Source organism: the organism of the source record quoted next, unplaced genomic scaffold (assembly GCF_019419815.1).
Source record: "Pyrus x bretschneideri cultivar Hongxiangsu unplaced genomic scaffold, Pyrus_bretschneideri_v1 Contig13, whole genome shotgun sequence".
In the NCBI taxonomy this organism is placed as follows: domain Eukaryota; kingdom Viridiplantae; phylum Streptophyta; class Magnoliopsida; order Rosales; family Rosaceae; genus Pyrus; species Pyrus x bretschneideri.
This window is the reverse complement of record NW_025999424.1, coordinates 994283-1017818: the sequence shown is the minus strand read 5'-3', so window position 1 is coordinate 1017818 and position 23536 is coordinate 994283. Positions and strand designations below refer to the sequence as shown.

General features: G+C 37.9%; 4 protein-coding genes across 6 annotated transcripts; 1 reads left to right on the top strand and 3 right to left on the bottom strand.

Annotated features, from left to right (window-relative positions):
• Positions 1-424: 424 nt before the first annotated feature.
• LOC103960944 (myb-related protein 315) lies at positions 425-2214 on the bottom strand. The gene is made up of 3 exons (XM_009373445.2): positions 1555-2214; positions 1311-1440; positions 425-1160 (listed from the first exon to the last, which is right to left on the bottom strand). Exons 1-3 carry the CDS (start codon positions 1685-1687, stop codon positions 566-568), a joined length of 858 nt encoding a protein of 285 aa, XP_009371720.2. The 5' UTR covers positions 1688-2214; the 3' UTR covers positions 425-565.
• Positions 2215-6582: 4368 nt separating this feature from the next.
• On the top strand, positions 6583-8758 carry LOC103960996 (E3 ubiquitin-protein ligase ORTHRUS 1-like). Its single transcript, XM_018650831.2, has 6 exons — positions 6583-7044; positions 7251-7336; positions 7446-7600; positions 7717-7766; positions 7925-7999; positions 8104-8758. Exons 1-6 carry the CDS (start codon positions 6770-6772, stop codon positions 8633-8635), a joined length of 1173 nt encoding a protein of 390 aa, XP_018506347.2. The 5' UTR covers positions 6583-6769; the 3' UTR covers positions 8636-8758.
• A 2049-nt stretch (positions 8759-10807) lies between these two features.
• On the bottom strand, positions 10808-17970 carry LOC103960942. Of its 3 annotated transcripts, none has more exons than XM_009373443.3 (19): positions 17810-17970; positions 17277-17642; positions 16881-17129; positions 16198-16388; positions 15941-16112; positions 15567-15704; positions 15302-15491; positions 14988-15130; positions 14407-14583; positions 14213-14323; positions 13783-13902; positions 13516-13672; positions 13167-13330; positions 12914-13000; positions 12498-12826; positions 12296-12362; positions 12059-12198; positions 11640-11913; positions 10808-11518 (listed from the first exon to the last, which is right to left on the bottom strand). In XM_009373443.3, exons 2-19 carry the CDS (start codon positions 17571-17573, stop codon positions 11186-11188), a joined length of 3339 nt encoding a protein of 1112 aa, XP_009371718.2. In that variant the 5' UTR covers positions 17574-17642; positions 17810-17970; the 3' UTR covers positions 10808-11185. The 3 variants fall into 3 exon arrangements, with proteins under 3 accessions (XP_009371718.2, XP_018506346.2, XP_048434787.1); XM_018650830.2 differs by having other exon boundaries at positions 11640-11889; XM_048578830.1 differs by lacking the exons at positions 16881-17129; positions 17277-17642; positions 17810-17970 and adding an exon at positions 16757-16781.
• Positions 17971-18916: 946 nt separating this feature from the next.
• On the bottom strand, positions 18917-21591 carry LOC103960943 (probable carboxylesterase 11). The gene is made up of 2 exons (XM_009373444.3): positions 20688-21591; positions 18917-19852 (listed from the first exon to the last, which is right to left on the bottom strand). Exons 1-2 carry the CDS (start codon positions 21581-21583, stop codon positions 19315-19317), a joined length of 1434 nt encoding a protein of 477 aa, XP_009371719.1. The 5' UTR covers positions 21584-21591; the 3' UTR covers positions 18917-19314.
• Between the last annotated feature and the right edge of the window lie 1945 nt (positions 21592-23536).

Below are 23536 nucleotides of genomic sequence, written 5' to 3'. Positions count from 1 at the left end.
GCTCATACACTAAGTAAAAAAATAACACGCATCAAAGTCTTATATATGAAATGAAGTTGTTATTGCACTTTAAAAATGTTATTTTGTACTTTTTCAAATGCATTTTATTATTTCTATTGTAAATATTTAAAGTGTATAATGATTTTTTTTCGAGTGCTAATAACAACTTTCACTCTCTATACATACACTATAAGAGCTTGAGAGCTAATGCACTTAATCCTCGGTGCTTAGCACGACCTAAACAATAAGCAATTGCAAGGTTAATTTTTCCCACATATTACTCCTTCCGTCATTAAAATAAACAGATATAGACGTAGTAAAGTTGGCTAAGACGGCAGCACCCAGGTACAAACCCTCTACATATAGTTTAGATTACAATATCGGTCGAAATTATTAATGATAAACACATGAAATTAACAGTCATTGAGCACACAAGACAATTAGAAATTTCATATTTGATTAATGCAATACTCTCAATCAAAATCATCACATCATCGGATTTAAATGTTGCGACAATTTTGTAGCTTGAGTGATGGGAAATAATGTTCATCAATGGCGGTTTTGATCAAAAGAAAAAAAGGTCTTGCTCGAGATTATTGAAACCATCCCATGACAGCATGGAATCGACTGTGTCAACCCAATGTTGCCGACAATTTTCCTGCCTGGATTCCCCTATTGAAATCGAAGCGTTGTTAGAATCTTCGATCGAAAACGAAGAAGTACTATACGAATTAGACATGCTGCTGGTGTTGGTAATTCCTTGGTTCAACATCAATGTTCCCAAATCCAAGCTACCACAAAAAACTTCATAATTTTTCAAGATATCGTTCGTGTCATCCAACGGGGCTAACTGAACCTCATTCTGCAATTTCTCATCTGATTCTGGAAACCCTTCATTTCCATAACTATCCTGCAGTAGCTTAGCCTCCAAGCCATTGCTTTGTGACTCGTGTAGTCCTTCTTCCGACGATGAAGAAGTAATGTTTGTGTGTAGAGTAATTGTCTCTTTATTTTCTTCAGTGCTTTCTTTTTCCTCAATTGGTTTGTGGGTCAAAGGGTCTACGCCAAGGTGCTTTAACCTCTTCTTGATTCTGGTATTCCAGTGGTTCTTGATTTCGTTATCCGTCCGACCAGGAAAATGTGAAGCAATCTTAGACCACCTGCACACAAAAATATTAAAAACACCATCTCTATCAGTTAGTACACATGCCATGACATTAATATCAAGATTTCAGAGACCAACGGCTCACTACTAATCACACTTATTTCAGAGAAGGAAATGGAGGATTAAAAGTAGGCAAATTGTGTACCTGTTACCAAGACATGAATGGAGTTGAATCATTTCATTCTCTTCAGCTTCAGTAAAAGCACCTCGCTTAAGGTCTGGCCTTAGATAATTGATCCATCTTAACCTACAGCTTTTGCCACATCTCAGCAACCCTAGATCACCATACAAAATTATCTGATGAGGATCGAGACGAAGCAAGGGATGGAGGGAATGGAAATCTACAAGATCGTGATCGAAATGCAAATTAAATAGTAGTATATATATACCTGCAAGTTTAGGTACCATTCTCCAGCAATGGATGCCATTGTTGAGAATAAAATTCATGAGCTTGTGATCTTCCTCGATAGTCCATGGTCCTCGTTTCAGTCCGACCTTGTCACAACAAGGTTGTCTTCCCATTGTCGCAAACTCAATTTCCCTAGTACAATCGAGGTTCCTCGAAACAAAAACAAAACCAAACAAAACTCAGCCGAGCCGCAAAAGTGAGAAAGCCTGAATTCCTAAGTGGACAATAAAGTGGGATGGCTAGCTTAAAAAGGGAGCCTTATAATCCAAGCAAAGATGCCTTGCCAGTTCATTCAGTCATTAAAAAATCAGAACGTTGTTGTTTGAGAGGGGAGATAAATGATTGAATTGGAAATAAGCATTTCAGTCTAACTAGATATAAAAATGGCACCACCCCATGAACAAAGCCCTTTGTGAGAAAATTAAAAGGGGAAAAAAAAAAACAGACGTGGGTCGCCTTCATTGAATTCAAATAATTATTTTTTAATTTTAACAACCTAAGTCTCTCTCTCATTGGCTTTAATCGTGAAGCCAAAAAAAATAGTCAGATTGAAAGTTTCCTTATTGCTTGAAGGCTGGCCACTTTTGTCGTTGTAGGCAACTCTTTTGTTTATACGAAGTCTAGAGAGAGAAAGAGGGAGGGGAGAGGGAGACAAAGATGCTTTCACCATTGAATCAAAGTATAATACTTCCAAACATGAATCAATTAAAGTTGGCTACATGACATGAAATGGTTAAGTTCTGATCAGTCAAATATCTATTAATTTAACTAAAAAAAGTACATAAGCGATAAAAGAGCAAAGAGTTTCTTATTCAAATCTCTCATCTCATATTTAGAAGATACGATTCTAACTCACATTATTAACATTTCCACTTCCCCTTTCACAATTTTTTTTTATTATCAGTTTTGGTAAAAATGAAAGTAAACTCAATTGCATTACTCAATTAGCCCGAAAATTTTTTCGTCTTCATTCTTTTTTGCAGACAAAAGTTAGGGTTTCACATGTGTGCATAAACTTTTTTTTTTTTTTTTTTTGTTATTTTAATGAGATATAAACTTTTGTATAATGTCAAACCGTGATTTGAAATTTATCAATACATGCACAAATTAGCATTGTTTAGCAAGCAAAATCATGCATGGTCGCAAGCCAGTGAGTCTATATCTACAATATATGCTTTGCATGCTGCAAATTCACTGATGAGTTTGTGAGCAATGATACCTTTGTTTTTTTCCTTTCTTTTTTACCCTTTTTTTTTTTTCTTTTCAGAAAGCATTGATGCTAGCTAATTATATATAAGCATGTCCATGAAGACGTTTTGAGCAAACAATAAAAAGATTTGAAAAAAACACAATGGGGTAACCAACAATCTCCATAATTCCTAGACAGCGAGGTCACTTATGTCTGATCGATAATTTGAGTACAGAGCCTACCAATATGATGTGCTAACCTGCTCATACACATTTTGTTTTCTCCTTTTTCCTTTTTTCGTGATATTCTAAACTACTTTTATGTACAGACACAATTATATTTTACGAATTGGCTTAACACACATATACTTTTCTTGTGCTGATTTTAGGTGCAAAATCTTTTAAACTTCCTAAACAATGAGCTATTATAAGAAAGAAATATGTGTTCCAACGTATTTGACAAGTTAGAAGTCTGGTTTTGGACGAATTTGAAGAAAGACATAGACTTCGGAGAGATTTTTCAATGTGTCCAAACATGGAGCAATACACCGTATGTTATTATACACGTGGAGAAATTTTTTATTTTTATTTTTTCAAATGTCCCTCCATTTAATTGTATAATATTATTTAGCGTATATACTCATATTTCAATCACACTAAAAAATCTCTCTTGACTTTGATGGAATTCAGAAGATGGACTCCATGTACATGCAAAAGCATGAAATTGCAACAACGCTGCTGAATTAAATATGGATTAATTCCACTGCCAGTTGACAATTTTTAAGAAGATGATTATTGAATAATATTATTAACCAAATAAGCAATCATATATATGGTCCTTAAACTGGGTTCATGCACAGAAATATTCCCCATGATCTTTCTGGAGATGCAGAGTAATCAGAAACACAAACATTTTGGGGCGGCGGGACCGACGTCTGAGGCGTGGAAAACATTATCTTGGTGCTCTAAGGATGACTATTCGCGATTGTCAAATATTATATTACATCTAATTAACAAATAATAATAGGGCTTTAGTTAAAAAAAATTGGAAAAAATATACAAAGAAAAAGGAAAAAGAAGGGGGGAAAAGCCCTAAATTCGCAAACTTTATTTGAATGCTGCAGGTACACAGCTGCACGACATGTTTATAATGTTTCCATGCCAAGGCCTTGAGAGGTGCATGCAACTTTGAACTTCCCCAAATGGCACATGGCTTTGGACAATAGTTGTATTCATGTCTATGCTTTTGTACTTTTATTTTAATTTTAAAATAAAAGTATTCTATACACAGTAACTATTTCAATTTGGGCAATGAATTAACAATTCGAAGTACTTTTCAATAGTAAAGACCTTTGGATCCGATTTTACATTCCATTCCGGCTCTCATTAGCTCTTCACTTGGTTATACAAGGAAACATGCCCGAGGGGGCTACTACACTCACCGCGCACTTGTTTTAGCTCACTACCGTCGAGAAAATTTATTTTATCACCAGTTTAGGGTTGAGTCGAACAAGAATCTCTATATAGCCTTATACTAATAGTATATATAGATCCTTTTGAGTCAATCGAGAATCTCTATAAATTTATATCACTACGTTGTATGTGTTCGTGTTTTTTATCTTTCTCACCATATGACAACGAGTCAACGACTGAGAATCGCGATACAACCCTATACTCTCGTATATATCTTCTTGTTTTTCTAATATGATGAAATTTAAATAGAGGTTTGGATGGACCAATCGCAGTCCACGACATCATTGTAGGTGAAAGAAGTCAAGAACAAACATCCAGTAGCATGGTGACAAAACTGACGTCCAGTTGGAGGGCATCATCAATAGCAACCCTAGCTGCCAGAAAATAATATTTGTGCCTTATTTGTAGCAAAAATTCTGATAAAAAAACGTATCGTTGAGTGGTCACTAGCACTTGCCAAGTAGTTCAAGTTGGCTGATTTATGAGCTTTTGATGCTGACAAAAATATGAAAACAAGTTTTAATTAATTAGCAAGTAAAAAACCATATTAAGAAATGACCAATGTATCCAATGGAATTAATGTTGGGAAAAACCAAAAAGGTATCTTTGAATTATAAGAAGAAAGCCAAGCTCTAAGGTGATGCTTTTCTACAGAAGAAGTGCACACCTGCAGACAAAAAATCTCGAAGACAACTACGTCAATGTATAATTGATGAGTTAACTGATCACTTGTTTCTTGAGAATTTAGCATCTTGTTTGGGTACAACTAGCGTCCTTATCACTAGTTAAAAAAGAACCTTCAAGTCTTGCCATTTTGATCATAGTCAAATACTAGATCTTTAACGAGAGAGAATTACTAGCATCAGTCACGTACGCATGTATAGATTGATCGTTCATGTTTTTTGCATTTTAAAAGTATGAATAGCAAGTAGCCGTCTATTTAAAATCTAGATCATTGGTCATCGAATGCTTAATGACCACGATAACTAACGTACTTGTCCTTATCATTTCAATACATAAGAATGTCAATCAAGATTGGAAGTGGTGGAATGCCCTGATGGATAGACTTTTTTTGTTCTTCTTATTTCTCTTAAAGTAGTAATACTGTTTGTAATCATTGCCAATCAAGCTCAAACTACAACCCAAAGTCTAGTTTCTAAACCAATTCAATTCGAACATCACTCAAGTGGGGCTTCTTAGAACTCGTTTGGAAGTACTTTTAAATGATTGAAAACTAGTTTAGGAAAAATACTTTGGGTTTTAGAAGCACTAGGTCCCTACAAGAAATACCAGTTATGTACTTCCTACATAAAGCACTTCAAGTTATTTTCTAGAATTAAATTGCAGTGTTACTAAAAATTGATTTCAAAAATATTATCTCTAAAAGCACTTTCTGTAATTTAAAAGCAATTCTCAAACGAGCTTTTACTGTGATTAACAGTCTTCAAAATAGTTGGGTTTCCAATTGGTCTAGCCCCTCTAAGATTATATCAACTTTAGGTTGGGCCGTACTGTCAAGAATGGGTCAAGTTGGCCTTCCCAAATTGCATGCATAAAGACAATGTCTTATCACGACCTAAACAAAAAAACACAATGTCGCATCTGTTTTGCTAAAGTATTTGCCAAAGGGTAAGGTAATGATAATCAAAACATATAATAGTGATTTGTCCCATTAGGTATGTGCCACCTTTTTTGACAAAGTTAACACTGATTAAAAACGACATGGACACGTCACACGTGCATACGTGGACAAAATATATACCCTCACTTTTTTTTTTTTTTTTTTCTTTGGTCAGTAAGATTTTACGTGATGTTTAAAACACAACCAAATACATTAAGTGTCATAATATACACAGGGGATGAGATGATCAGCGAATCTCAAGCAGGCCAAAAATGAAGGAAGACTGTTCCTCTTTTGCATTGAATTCCAGGTATATGGGTGAAGGCTGGATAGCTAAAAAGCCTTTGTCATTTGTAACACCTATATTGAAATTCATTTCCTCCGTTGAAGGTCTAAGAAATATGCGGTATCCTTCGTCAAAATCTTTTGATAATTTATACAATCCTGATTGAATAATTCAATCAGAATTGTATAAATTATGTAAGGTAAATTTTTTATTGTCTTTCTGCTATGTTTGTAATCATGAAATTATACTCCTAATGGATGACATTATGCACTTTTTTTATTAATGAAATTCTTATAACCTAAACAAACAAACAAACACCCAAAAAAAAAAAAAATTGCATCATAACATATTGAAATAGATGTTAATTATATACCCCAAGCCCATAACCTATCAACTATATTGTCGAATCATATTATAACACGAAAATTAATAACGAGTCTCGCATCAAAAATTCATGCACAATTTTCAAACCCGGATCTGTAGCCGTTGGAAATTCAAAACCAAACACCAGATTCAAAACATTTGACCGTTAGCAAAAGGACCAAAATCCCTTACTCGTTAGCCTCTTTCTTTCCTGGAATTCGATTCTTCCCTTCCCCTTCGGTCCACCCAAAGGCACAACCAAAAATGGCGAGGAAGGAAGAAGAGCCAAAACAGAGTCCAATAAACCCGAAAAACCAGCAAAGAGAATCAGACCTAGTTGAAGTCGAAATCTGTGGCACCAGCGGCAATGCGATTGTATTCAGCCCTAGATTCAAATCCGTCGCCGCCATGGCCGGTTGGGACGAAGAGAGCCTTCTAGTCGCAAGCCTGGTGGTCGACGATACGCCGGAGAGAGATTTTAAACACAAGAAACACTCTGTCTTGGACTCCAAGACCCCACCCACCAATTCATCAAGAAGGTATCAAATAATATTGGTTATTCAATTCTTCTTGAAAATTATCTTATTCGGGCCCGCTTGGATTAAACAATTTGGTTTTGGGTTTGGATTTGGATTTTAAATCTTTGGATTTGTGCACAAGATTTAATTTTGAAATTGGATTTGGGTCATTAGGGTTTCTTGATTTTTTTGCACAAGATTAATTTTGAATGTGATTTGTGTTTTAGAAAGCGCAGAGCACCGAGAAGGAGCCCGATCTCAATCCCTGTAGCTGTCCTTGATCTTGATGATGCCGAAGAAACTGCGAAAGACGGTACTGATTTTCTCCATTTGATCTATTGGGTACTTGGGTTACAGAAAGCCGGCACCTTTTTTTCTGAAATTTTGTATGAAAACTTGTGGGTAATATTTTTGATGTGCAGAGAGTGGGAAAGAGAAGAAAGTGGAATTGGAAGTTGTTGCGAATAAAGATAAGGAAACAAGAGAAGATAAAATGGCTGAGAGCTCGGGTGGTTCTTGCCCGCCAAGTACGAATCTTCCTTGCTTGGATAAGCTCAGGGAAGAACTTTCTTGCGCTGTAAGAACCTTCTAATCTGCATGCCTGGTTAGCAATTAGAACTTTGATGTACTCAAAGTCGAGTGTGCTTCTTTGAATTTTGTTTTCTAACGTAGCGTGTTTGATGTTCTTGGCAGATCTGCTTGGATATTTGCTTTGAACCAAGTACTACTCCCTGTGGTCACAGGTAATTTCAAAACCAACAAAGCATAGCTTAAAATTTGTGTTTATCGATCTTATTGCCATTCGATGATCCAAATGACAGCTTGAATGATTGAATCATATGCCGCTTGACTTCGAATAACCGATAAATTTGTCCTGATTTGTACAACTGTTTGATTGTAGTTTCTGTAAGAAGTGCTTGCGGTCTGCTGCTGATAAATGTGGGAAGAGGTGCCCCAAGTGCAGGCAGCTAATCAGGTATGTTTCTGACATAGTTCCAAGATAATTGGTTAATTAATCAGCTAATGCTCAATGCTGCAATGCGCCTTTGGATTTATCTCTATCTTGCTTGATATTTGCAGCAATAGTAGATCCTGCACCGTCAACACGGTTCTGTGGAACACAATACAGCTTTTGTTTCCACAAGAAGTTGAAGCAAGGAAAGCTGTTGGAGCCTCAAATGGCAGAGAAACTGATCGTCAAAGCCCTGGAAAGGCGGTATATAACGCAAGGAATGCTTTAAGTAGAAGGGCATCGGGGGCATCAAGCACAAGCAGCAGCGGAGAAATGACCATGAGGAGAAGACGGGTAATACTAAGCCAAGATGAAGAGGTTGAAGCTGAGCATCGAAACCAAGAACAAACTGCTGATAGAAGCATTCGGTTTTTAAGGGCATCAAGAAGAGAGATGAATGTGAGGATGAGTAGTAGAAGGATCCCAAGCCAGGATGAGGATGCTGCATTAGCTCTAAGATTGCAGAGGGAGGAGTTTATTGAGGCTTTTAGGGGAATCCCTGATCAATCCAGTAGTTCTTTGATTTCTTCGGCAAGAGAAAACTTGAGAGCCATGGCATCTAGAGCTACTAACCATCGTCTTACCCGACATATGTTGTAGTCTAGCTTCTCTTTCGGTTTCGAAATTTCCATTTCTGGTGACACTACTGACTGGTAGTCTAGCTTTTTTCTCCCTTATTTGGTTGAACAATGTTTTCATAAAGTAACATACAAGGTGCCTTTTGCAAGTATTTTCTTATTACTACAAAGTTGTCTGCATTTCAGAAGCGAAAAATCTGACAACGGCTTCAACAGAAGGAGAGCAGAAAACATTTTGTTCCAGTGCTTATGAAACTTAGAATCCATTGAACTGATTGGAAAAGATGTTGGAAGTCTTGGGGAACAAGTAATGTTCAACCGATAAACATACAGAGACATTACAAGTCTTGGAGAACAAGTAAAAGATCCAACAACGAGCGATTAATTAATATTAATGTATCAAATCCACACAATTAATTAATTCTTAACTAAATAAGAAGAACAAAGTGACTGCTACTTAATTATCTTGATCTACAACTGGAATGAAAAACCTGCAAGTTTCCAAAGCAGCAAACAAAATCCAATTCAAGAGTTGCATTTCACAGCTCGCTATAAGAATGACTGTGATGGCGGGTTGTGATTACGCAACTCTTGCTGATGCCAATTTCAACAGGCTGCAGACAGAACAGCCAAGACGATGACAGTTTATTTCAAGGTGGTTAAACTAGACGGAAACAGCCCCTTGGCGGATGTGGAGACTTCCTGCAGATATTTGAAGCGACTGCTCCCGCTGGCCTGGTCACACAATCCCCTGACCACTCTGCAGCTCAACTGGAACCTCCTACAAAACAGAAGAATGACTGGAAAATCCTGTAGTAATGGAAAAGCCTATAGAGAAGCATTCTACATGGCAGAATACCACGAGCATTGCGTGGAAGTTTTTCCCACAAGCCAAATACCAGGTGTTATGGAGGCTGATTACACTGAGTTGCTGACATAGTCCCAAACCGGCTCACGAATGAGGTATTGGTTCCCTTGGATAAGGTCTCCGGTTGGCAACCACTGAGAGGAGGAAGAGGATATAGAGTCGGCGTGGTTGAAAAGTATTTGGAGGAGGCGAAAGCCTGCAAGAGGAAGATTCTGGCTGATGCTTTGCTTCCACATGAGATCATACGCCATGTGTGCCTCACTGGACTTTCGGGAAAGTGGCTGAGCTTCAGTGGACTGGACGGCAATGTTGGAGTACGTAAAAAAGCAAGGCAAAATGAACAACTGCTTGGCTGTATGCGACATAAACTCTCCCTAGAGGTTTATCTTTTGATTGTCCTTCAAGGCTTCCGTCTTCACCTTGTTGTTGAACCATGCTACCTTAACCGCTTCAGTGATGTTAGCGACGAAAGATGACGCGACACTCATCGCTAGCATTATTTGAAGCGGTTAAGGTATGGTTTGACAACAGAAGATACAAACGGAAGCAAGCGTTGAAGGAGGACAGTCAGGAGAGAGACCTCTGCGCAGAAGCTCCAAGAGGAAATAGCGAGGATCTTGAATCCCAGGCTGCATGTTCCACCTGGAAAAGTCCAAATGAAACACTTATGCCAGTAGAATGTAAAGGAAAACCCTTCTTCCTCTTCCTATTTTTTGGTGTCCAACCATGAAAAGAGCTCACTGGTTTGTTGGTTGGTTGGTTGGTTGGTGCTTAATTTTGAGAGTAATGTGCCGATTTATCGCTCGAGTGAAAATTAGATTTCTAAACTATTTTTTTAAGAAAAATTAGTTCTTAAACTAATTAAAACCTGTCAGTTACACTTTTAATGTTAGATTCGAAGTTATTCTATTTAATTTTTCATCAATTTAAGTCACGTGATACACTTAGATTAGTAATTTTTTTTATGAGATTTAAGGACTCATTTTTTCAAAAATAAGAGTGTACGAAGTCAACTTTGAAGAGTAAATTAGATTCACAACCAATGTACAGCATTATGGACTTATAGACGAGAAAATGACGGTTACCCTTTAAAATGTGTTACGTGACTTAAGTTAACAAAAAATTGGATAGAATAACTTTAAATATAACAGTAGTGATGAAATTAACAATTTTGAACAAATTTTGAGACTTATTTTACCCAAAAAAAAAGGTTTAAGAACCTAATTTTTATTCAGATGATAATTTAGAAACTAAATTGACCGTTCACTCTCCTTTTCCTCCAAAATATTGAGACCACATAAATTCCAACACAAATTGCGAACTAAATTAATCAAACACAACAACAAATTTGAATGTCCATTTCCCAATTTCTGTTTTCCATTAGTAACACCATACACAGGTCGAGTCAATGAAACAGTAAGGCAAACTACTTAATCTTCCACATCAGAACAGGAGCTTCATACCACTCAATTGTGCAAGGAGAAAAAGAAGAAGAAAACTGCCCCGACGGAAAAAGGAGGCAACTCTTACAATTGTCACGCTGCAAAATCTTCGCTCTGTATTACGTGTTACACCAACGTACGGGGTCGCTTGTGCGTGTGACGATTCTGATTTCAAAACTGTAGAATGTACTCGTAACCAGTATTTGTACAAGGAACCTTACCGGAGATTTGGCCGCTCAGTAAATGCGTGTTGCTGGCGAAGTTAGTGCCTGTGAGAGTGCTTTCGGCTAACAAAATGGGGCTCTCCCTTTTCTCTGTTCCGTCTTTGTAAGAACGTCAAAGCACAGCAAGTGAAGCCTATAGCAGCCATACCATAAAATGCTCTGTATGGAGCCAAGGCCAGGGAAGAGATATAGGAATAGTATCCAGCTAGCAGGTACAGAAAATTCAGACTCACTTCACAGTTTCGGAAGCCAGGGAAAGAAACCAAGAAGGAACTGGACTCGGGCTTTGCGGTGAAGATTCCATGAAGGATCACACCGGTGCAAAGAAATGAATCCAAGAGCCACGGGAAGCTATGACCCATCCCTATTCTCTGCAGCCAGAAAAATGTCGTTTTGTGAAAAGCCAGCTCACTTACACAACGGGAATAAAAAAGGCGGAGAACTAGGCAGAAGGTTTGAAATCTAAACATATCAATAGTTGGACTACTGTACCTGAAACCAGGCGACAAGTGACGGGACAAACATGAGTGCTGCAGCAAGATGCAAAATAAACAGCCCATGCCGATGATGGAATAACTCTAACTGTGTTTCACCAAAACTTTTCGAAGAGACTGGACTGTTGGAGCAGCAATCTTCAGAATGAATATTCTGGTTTGATATACCATCACTTTTGGATGGAAGTTGACAGGAGCGGTCATTGCCTTCCTTTTTACCATCAAATAATTCATGCCTTCGTGTATGGCTGCGAAATGAAGTGCTCAAAAAACTGTTACACAGACATAAAGCAACTCTTAGGATCTTTTTTTATCACACATACCCTGAATGTAATATGAGACAAGAAGCTTTACGTATTATTATCAATACGTAAGCAACGATGACAATAAAAGTCCAGAAAAAAAGTGAGGACATACCTGCAAAGTGCACTGTGACAGCTCAAAGCATCAAATAACAAGATTATAAATAGACCGAATGCTGCATGAACCAAGCACACCAGAGTAATTGCAACAAGTGCTGTAACGAATACCGGATTGGTTCTTAAAACCCTTACCACCTGTTCATGAAAAAAACCATGTGAAAGTGAATGAGCAAACTTGCCTAAAGAAACATGAGCTTGTAACGATTACATTATACCACAGGATAAAGTATACCTTCAATGAAAAGAAAGCGGAGGAAAGATTAATAAATCGGTGAACACTTTTTTCCCCCAATTGAAACCTGCAAGAGACTAATTCTTGTTATTCAGCACAAAACCAGTGAACATGCGCATATGCACTGGCTGAGAATACTCAAGCTAATTGATTTTCAAGTCATGGAAAGAAAATAAAGAGTGGTCAGAGAAAGCCTGCTGACCTTGTATTGATGAAAATATGTACAACAGCGGCCGCATAGAAGATGAGTTGGGATATCAAAATAAGAACAATTACGAAGCCATTAGCAAGTAAATAACAAGTCAATGAGACTATGGTGAAGCTAGCAAATGAAGGAAAGGGTTGTGAAGTCAAAAAGGATAGGAAAAAAGAAAGCAAGATCGGGGCAATGGCAAGGTAGAGAAATGGCAGTGGGATTCTCAAATTAAATTCCACAGCCGTAAGAATCGAAGGTATGTGCTGGTCAAGATCCCACGTACATATTTGCTGCATTAATGCAAAAAAGATAACAACAAGGGAGAAACCAGCAATCTGCAAGAGAGCATCAATAAACTCAGAAGCATGCCTCTTTCTTTATTAAGAAGTGTTAAAAAATGAGAGAGAGTTGAGAATCATTACCTGTGAATTATATAAAAGCAAGAACCTACTCGCAACTGCAGTGACAGAAAGAGTCATGGAACTTCTATATGAACAATGTGGATCTACCTGAAAAGAAGCATACATACACAAACATAAACACCATCGAATTTAACGAATGATTGGAATAAATAATTAGAATCCCATATTTTTGACCTGAAAAGAATCTGTAAGTTACAAATTTCTTGTGCCAATATCATATTATAATAATATGAAAATTTAGATGACTTATTACCAGCAACATAACAGAGGTTTTCTCAGAACTTTTAGATGAACCCCATAGTGCTGGTGAAGAATCAACAACAATTTTTTCATTGTACATATTCGGGAATATGTGGAGACCTGACGTGTCATCCCAAGCAAATGCTATAGGGGGGAAACAGCGAAGCTTGCACAACTCTGTTATACCAAGAAAGAACCAGCTTAGCCAAAAAGAAGAGAAAAGAACAGTAGGTTCAATATTGTGCAAGAATATAAACATATTACAAATATTTTTTTCATCAATAATGTTTTACATTAATCCATGATAACAAATAGAACCCAAAAACATTAATTGAAAAACTACTGTTTATATAAATCCTTACTGCTATTATCTTCATCTCCAGCCTGTTCATCTGGAAGTCCAGAATTCTTTATCCCACAACCTGCAGTCTTCAAAGAGAATATGACAGGCAGAAGACCCAAGCTCGTGGTAAATGACAGATTCAGAGCAAGAGGATGATTCTCCTTCAAAGACATGTCCTGCATTGAAACCAAGTCATGCACAGTCAATATCAAACCATTCGAATTAAATTTTAATTTTCATCAATTTTCAATATTCCAGAATAAAGCAGCATCATAGAGATATTAACCTTATAAGAATAACTAGATAGCGGCATAGACCAAGGGGAGAACTCTCGTTCCCCTTCCTCTGGATTAAAAAACTGCCCAACAGCCATGGAAACTGCTGGTGGAGGTCTGCCTGAAATAGTCTGATCAATAGATTGTCACCACTCATATACAAAAATCAAACCACTTGAAATATCACATTTTATGAGAGAGTGGAAGTATTATTCAATATAAGCCAAACCAACTAGGTCAAAACTTTTTTATTTAAAAAACCGTGAAAAGGACTGAAGAGAAAGACAAGGGGAGATGACAGCCAGTTCAACTAGGCAAGGCCTACTACAAGAACATAACAAGCGAACCAACCATCAATATATATATATATATATATATATATATATATATATATATATATATCTTTTAAATAAAAAAAGAAACATTGAGGGGAAACAATACCGGACGAGGTGCAACTGATATGGTCAGGAATCTGAAACCACGCATGTCCTCAGGTCCCAAGCGAAATATAGCAGAAGGAGGAGCTTGCTCTGTTTGGCCTCCAGGTTCAATCTAAAAAGATAGAGCATATCCACAAATAAGAGCATGCAACAATTATCCCATTAAAACATGGACACGAATGCAACACTCAATACCTGTGTTGGTGCTGGTCCTGATGGAATGCGCACCATCCTCGATGTCACTTCGAGGATTCTTATACAAAGAGGCAATTTTGAAGTTGAGTTTCTTTTTTCCGGCCACAGATGAAGTCTAACCCCAGAACATGGAGCAAGGTTTGTCACAAACATGAAGTGGCTTCTTCCATTTGACCCCTGCACATATTGGTTAAAGTCTGAGCACTATCAGATATTGGAAATTCAAAAAATAAAAGAAAATTAACAAGTTCTATCAGCGTGAAAAGAACAAATGGAAAGGAAAAGAATATATCAAGGTCCAATATCATTTTGTAATGCTTCAAAAGTATTTTGCCCCAGTCATATTCATGCAAACACAGTGCACAAGATATACAACAACTAATCTCCAGATCATGTTGTTTACATGACAACAATTTAAGAACCTAGCTTGGAAACAAGGTTGATGAAAAAAGTAAAAGAGGGGGCTGAGAAAAAAGGAGATCAAGAACAATCAGGACAAAGTAGCTAACTCAGCAATAAGCTTGAAATTAAGTTTATAATGAGTTCGGTATTGAGTAGATGGAAAATTTGCTGGTGCTAACCAGTTTTTGTATGTCTAACCACCGTCTTCGACCATCCATAGCTAAAACAGTGACAGTGGTCGTCTGAATGTATAGGTCCCTCTCAAGGCCATCATCATTCCAATGAACATTGCTAGGACATGCAGCGGAAGTGTACAGCGATTCTGCAATCATGTTACACATGTAATTCAATGATATAACTTCATGACTACTTTCTCTCTTCAAGTGTCAAACGTTGCTAAAACAGCTAATAAAAAAAACATCCAAAACTTTAGCACACTATACAGAGCAATACAATGGACCCTGTCAAAACAAACGATGTGACAATACAGTACCAGTTTTATCTTTTATGTCTCTAGTAGGAACATGTATTGATTTCTGAGAGAAGTAAGATTGCATCCTCCAATTGAAGCTCTGTGGTATCCCACTACGAAGCATTTTTGAGAATATCGCCATTCTTATTCGAGTGTTAGAAAAGGGCTGGCCTGTTCCAGAGTCTACCAAACTAAGGAGAGTGTGCGCTACCTAGATAAGAACATATGTATTCAGAACTGCTTTTATGATGATTAATTCTGGGTTCAAGAAGTTACTCCCACTTACTTGGATAACTAATTGATTACACCATAAAATAGCTTGATGTTCCATTGACAACCACACATTTCTCATGCCCGTACTACTGATCACAAAACCGTGAGTGGGAGGCACAATTCCATCAAGTGATTCTGACTTGGACCTTACCTAAAGACAAAAAACAAGAGTAACAGCACTCACAGAATTAAGGCACATAGCAAGAATTTATAGTATCGCAAACACAACATATTTATAATTTTATACACCGATGTCTATGTACAACTTAAGTTATGAACAACCCTACGGTGACACAAAAAAAAATATATATATATATATATTATAACACCCTTGCAGTCTCTCCCCAAGAATCATATACCACAGGAAAATAAGAAAAATGTAATTACCTGATAATCATTATAACTACCAGAAATGGATATAACAACAACATGGGAGAGAACAGAACCAGACACGTGATGTCCTGCTCTAGTCGTTTGGACCTCATATCCCTTTCTCCATTCATCATTAACTCGTTCAAAGTAGTGGCCCAAGGAAGGCTGCAATGCCACAGGAGGGTATCTGAATGAAATAGATACATTTCATCAAACACTAATTAACGCATTCACTTTGACAATGAGAGCTATCATAGGAGCCAAAAACTCACTGGTGGGGGCTGGAGAGAGTAACAATTGTTTCAACTGCTGATTTCCTCAAACGGTGATGGATAACTGCAGCTCTAGCAACAAAACCACCCATTGAGTGACCAACCAATATCACACTTTTTGGGGAACTCCCAGAGGTTGCAGCACCTTCTCTTTGTCTAGCCTCATAAGATTCCTTGTATTGATCCAAAATCTGCACACAAGGTTCTAGGTTGAACATCTTATAAACTAAAACAATGTTAGAAAAGTGAAAAAACTACATGCCTAAATTATTGACAGGATGGTTATGTGTTGTAAGGTCTTTCTTTACCAGAGCATTAATTATTGTTGACAGTTTCTGTGACCCCACATAATTTGGATGGGACTGGATCATGTCAAGAATGAAAACAACCATTCGGACTATTTGAAACGTGAAATTCCAATATAGGTATTTACATTGCAGAACACATTCTGTTGAACATAAAGAAGTGCATGTAGTATTTCTGTGTCATTTACTCCATAAAACTTCCTCATAATGCAATATTAAGAAAATGTAATATGATCCCCCAAAGACATGTTTACCATGCATCAAAAAGTTTCACCTTCGTCCCCTAGGAGGTGGGATACCTGAGGCCCATCAAACAAATAGATAAAAGTTTCATCTTCGTATGCAATTGGAAAAAATTAATGAGAGTTCGAGATGGACCCTGTGAATGGAGTTGACAACAAATTCAGCATGTTCTTCAAGAATAGCACTATCCATAGCAGAATGTTCCCCTTCAAGATCCACCGTGAACCAGTCCAACCTGGAATCATACTGGTTGGGCAACTTAAAGGAAGTCACATCAATCTCCTCCCCTCCCTCTTCGGGAGTTAAGTAAGCTTCCTGATAGTATGTACGCTCTAGGGGCCCCGCTTGGTATGCCCTATCAGATTCTGCTGCAAGTGATCGAACCTGCAAAACCGAAAAATGCAAAACAAACACAAAAAGCAAGATTCCACTGTCATAAGACACAAGCATTCCGATAAAGAATCATCACTAAAAACACAAAAACGAGCATTTCAACGAAAACCCAACAAAACCCAGCTCCCATTTCCTCACCTGCTTGTAGCTACCGCCATTTCCCGGAACAAAAAGAACGGGAATGCCGCTCAGCTTCTTGAGATGCTCCTCGAAATCAATCTGCTTCCATCCTTCGTGGTACAAATACAAGCTGTATTTCGCAGGAGAAACGGGAGTTGTGGTAGGGATGGGAATATAGGTGGGATACATGTACGTCATGATGCAGCCATTGGAGACGGGCTTCAACAAATCATATAAACCCGCGAAACCAACACACAAGACGAAGGCGACGAGCAGTGCTACTCTGGATTTGGCTTTAAATGCTTGCAGTTGCATCGTGAAAGCGGGAAATTGCAGCTCGATTAATTAATCCCCGCATTCATGCACAATTCGATGATTAATTTCCTTGTAAAAAAAATTCACCAACACATTAATTAGGAAATTAATCACAAGACGATGGCATTAAATTGAAGCGAAATTTCCTTAATAATTATAAAAAAGAGAGAGATCCGTTACAGACATTTAGCTAAAAACAGAGAGGGAAAGAAGAAAGTGGATTGGAAAATGCTTACGAGTGAGGCGACGGGTCTGGGAGGAGGAGCTGAAGGAGCGACGGCGATGGCTTGCCGGATCGGAGATGCAATGGAGATTTGGACTGGTGGAGCTCCGAGCTCGGAATTCTGATTTGAGAGAGAGCAGTAGCATCCAACACCCAAAATAGAAACCAACAGAGAGAGACAGAGCAACTGCTTTTACGGGTCGGATTCGGGTGGAAAAGTCGGATTTTTGGGAGAAAAGGTAATTCGGTAAAAGTATTATCAAAGTATATTATTTGAAGGCAAGTAAATCACAATTGAAAAATATAAAGTAGTGTTATTTACGCACCATTTTTGTCTCTTACACATCATTGTTAATTCGTCTATTGATCTTCTTCAATTTATTCAATTTAATGGACCGAAATTAAGAAGAATATAAAAGGTGAAAATGAATGTGTGAATAGCACCACCCAAAATATAATTTGACTCTCGGCCGTGGCCCAATTAAAGAGAATTCATGCAATTCCATTGGAATATCATCACAATAGCATTTTCATGTAAGTAAATTTATTTCTATAAGTAAATTTATTTCTCAATTAAATCTTTGTGAAAACATAAATACATTGTAACTCAATTAACTAAAAGTATTCATGCTTGCATATGAACCAAGTTTGATTCGTCCCTCATTACATTATATCAAAAAAAAAAGTTCCACTTCAATGCTACGTAGCATTAATGTTACGAGTATTAAATGATCTGAATTTACAGAACCACAATAAAATAATAATTCAAATCAATCTAGCCTCCAAGCATTTTAATGCTACATAATTTTTCCAAAAAAAAAAAAAAGAAAAGAAAAAACATCCTTTTGACCTTGATCCCAAGTGGCTAATGGTATTTTACCAACATCAAAGACGTGGCGTGGCTCCCAAGTATAGAGAACATAGGTTAACAAGTGATTCCGTGACACCAAGTATTTGAAACGGAATTTTTCAGGGCAATGTGCCCATTTGTCTGTTTCATTACCATAATCGCCAACAAAAAAAAAAAGTAAAAAACAAGTTGTTGGCGCTCCCGAAAAGTCATCATGCACTCCCGTCAGGGTCAAATAAATCGTGTTCAAATTAACCATCCCAAAATACATAAAGCAAAATTAGGGAGTATTTAATTGAACTGAGTACTCTATTCATGAGAAACAGTACATCATAATGCACAGGGAAAAAATGGCGCAAGAACGCGTCCGAATGCGGCGCTTCTTGCTACAAAACGAGGGTAAACATTTCACAGGCTCATCTAATATCTACTCTCTGGCAACTTCTCTATCTTACAAGGACACAACACGACAGTCACAGGAAACGATTTCGAAACTGAAACAACCCGAGAGAACGAGGAAGAAACCACCTAAACAATGTCGTATGATTCCAGGTAATGACAGCAAAACCGGTTTTCTCTGGTCAGTTTCTAACAGAATACACAAGCGGAGATGGGCGGAGATGGTTGTGCTGTGTGGCAACATCTCTTGGGGTGTTTGTTTCTCCTACCTAATATGAGAACTCGTGACCTCGAAGCGAGATGTATTTCTTGACCCAGATGGCAATGTCCTCTGCACAAGCCTGGGCCTGAGGTGTCTTGAGAAGCATATCAAGGGTTGCAAATTCATGAACTGCATCTTTATATTCCAGCACCGGTGCATCAACGTTTACCTTCCGAAGTTCCTCTGAGTAAGCAATGGCGCGGTCTCTCATCCAATCATGTTCTGCCACCACCGTAAGGGTCGGAGGCATGAGTTTTAAAGGCGGGCCCCTATCTGGGATTAGGGGATTGGCAGCTGGGTGATCCAAGCTATACTCGTCCTCGGGTAAAAATAGTTTCCATGCTAGTATGCACATTGCCTTGTCATAGAAATAGGAGTTTGCCAGTTTTATCTCAGAATGGGTGGGAACACTTCCAATGAAGAACGGATACATCAGAACCCGAGCAACCACCTTCACAGGGTCCAAAAGCTTGCCCGCCTCTACAGCTTTCCGGGCCACATAGTCTGCAATGTTCGCACCACAGCTCACACCGAGGAGAACACATCTGTTTGTGATATCAGAACAAGTTAGAAATTTCCCATGTAGCTTTCTTCAAGAGTATTTTCCACAAGAGGAAAACAAAAACAAACAGAAGAAACTATATTTACGGAATAAGAAAATGCAGCGAACTAAGTTACACTCTATTTCTAAGGTAAGCAAGCAGCTATTCAGTTTAGACATAACGGAAACAAAACAGTGCAACCACTAATCAACTGGACATGTCATAAAAAAATGAAATGCAAAATGCAGAATGCTGACTGACGTAAAGACAACAGAGTAAATCTTCGAAAACTTACCAACTTATTCATTTAAACTAAGGGAACATGAAAGGAAGACGGTTTCTTTTGTGAAGGGGAATCAGTAAGATAATGAGGTCATACATTGCCCTTCTAAGTTGAAATAAGCGCAATTGACCAACCTATTTATCTATTCATACATATGACTCAATTGTCATTAATCGTCGTTCTGACTCAATTGACATTAATCGTCGTTCTGACTCAATTGACATTAATCGTCGTTCTCATGGGATGGAAACGAACTCAAAAGCTAAAGCATTGCCACCAGCAACCAGCCTAGACAAGTATTTTAAGTTGGGAAAACTGGTCCCAAGATTTGGCTAACAATATCTCCATCGTGAAACCGATTGGCAATCAAACAAGTAACAAAATCCAGCTACAAGGAACGATAAAATCCAAAGAAATGCCGACAACTTTTATGCAAACCACAATACATCAATACCTACAAACTGAACTAAGAAACTGTAAACTCATATATCATCATCAATCATAACACACTAGGTTAGAAATGCAAGTTCAAAGTGATTAAAACAAGATTATAACCTTGTTGGATCTCCATGGGCAGCTAACCAGGGCTCAACCATCGACGCCCCGAAAGAGTCCACGATATGCCGATGAGAATCGGTCTTCTTAAACTCCGTAACGCCCCCGAGAGCTCCCCTTCCACTTCCCATGGACTTACTACACTCAGCCAAATTGGCCTGCTTCCCAAGCCAATTCAATACCTTCAACCCGTCCTCAAACGCCGCAGGGTACCGATTCTCCGGGGCAAGCCGATAACCAACCGCCAAAACGACGACGTCACACAGCTTCGCGATCCGCCGACAGAATATATCATTGGCCACCGAGTCGTTGCTCCCACTGACCCAACCGCCGCCGTGAAACTGCAACATGACCGGCAATTTTCGACCTGGCCTGGTCGAACTGGCCGGCGAGTAGCCTCTGTACACTCCCACGCCGGCGTTCGCCATCAAGTTCAATCCCTCCATGTCATTGCTACACCCGTAACTGTTCCTCCTCTGCTCGCTTTTCGCCAAATTTGATACCGCCGGATTGCCATAGCTGTTGCGTCGAGAAGGGGTGGCCGGTAAATTGTTAAGGCTCTGGCGGGTCGGGTCGTCCCGGTTGGGCTCTCTATTGAGATCGGATCGCTTCGGTAAATTGTTAACCCTAGGCTTGGGAGCGGGTTCGGGTGGGGTGAGGGCGGACTCGGGGAGGAAGATTCGGATCGAGAGAGAAGTGATGGGGTCGATATGGATGTCCTTGGTGGCGACGCCGTCGTCGAATATCGGATTGGGGGCTGCGATGGTTTCTTCGGGTCGGGAGGTGACGCCAAACGGGTTGAACTCGTCGGGTTGGGTTTGGATCCGGTTCTGCAAACGGTGCTTCAAGAGGAACTTGAAGAACACGCTGTAGAGCTTCACAGCTACGCTTGGCATTTCTCTCTCTCTCTCTCTCTCTCCTCTCTCTTTCTCTCTCTACAAATTGGGAGATTTGCAGAGACTGGAAAAATGAGAAATGGGGGGGATGGGATTTCTGGGTTGTCAGTGTAAATTCATGGTGGATTAAGGATTGAGATTCAGGGTTTATTAATCTCCCTGTGAAAATCGGATTCACATGGGATTAGGGTTTTTGTAATCTGAGAGAGAGAGAGCTTGAAATCTGAATTCTGATGGCTTCAATGGCGTGAGAGAGAGAAAGGGGAGAGAAAGAGAGAGAGAGAGGAGCGAGAGAGGCAGGTGCGTGAGGGCGGGGCACACATGCAACTTTACGCTGTTTGTTTTGGCTTGTTCAAATTTTTTCATTTTTTATTGCTTTTTATCCAAAATGATTTATAAGGTCGATAACGTCTCATTTTGATTATCTATATATATAAAAAGTGAGAGCCCCAATTTGGTGAAGCATTTGGAAATACCAAAAAAGTCCCCTTGTTGATATAAATCGATTGACCAGTCTCCGAGTCTGCCCAACTTCAATTATTCGTTTATTTTATGAAAAATTTCTGTTAAATTGAAGATTGCAACTGAACCTCTTTCTTTGAATTTGTGGTTTCTTTAATTTAACGGATATTTTTTTCTACAATAATCAAAATAATTGATAGTGGATAATTTCAAGCATTAGTTATACCGATTTTAAATCTTATGTAAGTAATGACAATCTCACGAACCATTTTAGTTAAAAAAACGTTTTTTATTTTCTAAATCTTTGTGTTTTCCAATTTATTTTTTGAAAGAAGATTTTTTAATTCTAATTTACTTGCCTGAAAACAGAAAAAAAAAATATTAATTAGCAAGAGCAATTATCGTCTGTTTTTCATCTACGCTTCCAATCTAAATTCGGATATTATTTAAATTGGATTTAAAACCATTTTAAGTCCGATCCGATCTTTGTGCCTAATTTGGTAACAGGTGATGAAGGTGTAGGATTGGTAAAATAGGGTTGCATGCAGGTAATTAAGCAGCGGATTGTGGGCGGGCGGCGGGTCTGCTTCGGGAAGGGGACTGATACAAACATGAAACCAAATTCTTAATCACGTATTAAAAATTAATTAATTAACAAAAGAATTGTACTTTAATGGTTAATAATTCACCTTAATTAATTATAAAATTAATTGTTCACATTAATATTTGTACAGTTCTGCATTAACCAAGCCAATCACACTTATGATTTGTTTTAAGAGACTTTTAATGAAAAATTCATAGTACTGTTCACTTTAACGAAAAATTATATTTTGACACTAAAAAGTCAATCATGTTACTATTCACTTTACCCTTTACTTTGTCTTTATCATTAAAAACTTAAAATTTTCAAGCCTTTTTCATTAATTTTCCTTTATTTTTTTTAAAGCAGTTTATTTGTCAATTAGCATTTATTTAATAATTTTGCTGGTTAAACCAAATTTTTTTAATAACTTAAAGTAAAATAAATGAGTTTAATGAAGTCACTGGAAGAATTAAGATCATTAAAAATCTATCTTTATTTATTTTTTGTCTGGCGAACTCGTTTGGAAGTGTTTTCAAATGAAAACGCTTTTGATGATAATGCTTTTGAAACCAACTTTTTGTAAAAATATAAGTGATTTCTGAAAAAACACTTAAATCCTTATACTTCTTGTAGGAAGCACTTCAAGTGCTTTCAAAACCCAAACATACTTTCATCAAAATCGTCTTCAGCTATTTCAAAGACACTTTCAAACAAGCCCTTAATATATTAAATTTAATGGTGACTGAGTGCTACAACTTATGAGTAGTGCACTATATATAAAAACATGATTTGGCATTAGTACTCCAAAATAATCATCCCATCCTCCTCTTTAATGCATGACTAAAAAAGCCGTTTATGCAATCCCTTGAAATAAATATTTCAGAGTGCTAATAACAACTCCTCTAATA

What these genes read in the sequence shown, in the direction of transcription:
- LOC103960944 (XM_009373445.2), bottom strand. Translation starts at nt 1,687, where the DNA reads ATGGGAAGACAACCTTGTTGTGACAAGGTCGGACTGAAACGAGGACCA. An exon ending in AATGGTACCTAAACTTGCAG is followed by an intron (nt 1,441 to 1,554) that starts GTATATATATAC and finishes ATGGTGATCTAG; the next exon opens with GGTTGCTGAGATGTGGCAAA. An exon ending in CATTCATGTCTTGGTAACAG is followed by an intron (nt 1,161 to 1,310) that starts GTACACAATTTG and finishes TTTTGTGTGCAG; the next exon opens with GTGGTCTAAGATTGCTTCAC.
- LOC103960996 (XM_018650831.2), top strand. Translation starts at nt 6,770, where the DNA reads ATGGCGAGGAAGGAAGAAGAGCCAAAACAGAGTCCAATAAACCCGAAA. An exon ending in CCCACCAATTCATCAAGAAG is followed by an intron (nt 7,045 to 7,250) that starts GTATCAAATAAT and finishes TTTGTGTTTTAG; the next exon opens with AAAGCGCAGAGCACCGAGAA. An exon ending in GGGAAGAACTTTCTTGCGCT is followed by an intron (nt 7,601 to 7,716) that starts GTAAGAACCTTC and finishes TGTTCTTGGCAG; the next exon opens with ATCTGCTTGGATATTTGCTT.
- LOC103960942 (XM_009373443.3), bottom strand. Translation starts at nt 17,573, where the DNA reads ATGCAACTGCAAGCATTTAAAGCCAAATCCAGAGTAGCACTGCTCGTC. An exon ending in ACTCTCTCCAGCCCCCACCA is followed by an intron (nt 16,113 to 16,197) that starts GTGAGTTTTTGG and finishes TATTTCATTCAG; the next exon opens with ATACCCTCCTGTGGCATTGC. An exon ending in GTAGTTATAATGATTATCAG is followed by an intron (nt 15,705 to 15,940) that starts GTAATTACATTT and finishes TTTTGTCTTTAG; the next exon opens with GTAAGGTCCAAGTCAGAATC.
- LOC103960943 (XM_009373444.3), bottom strand. Translation starts at nt 21,583, where the DNA reads ATGCCAAGCGTAGCTGTGAAGCTCTACAGCGTGTTCTTCAAGTTCCTC. An exon ending in GCCCATGGAGATCCAACAAG is followed by an intron (nt 19,853 to 20,687) that starts GTTATAATCTTG and finishes TATCACAAACAG; the next exon opens with ATGTGTTCTCCTCGGTGTGA.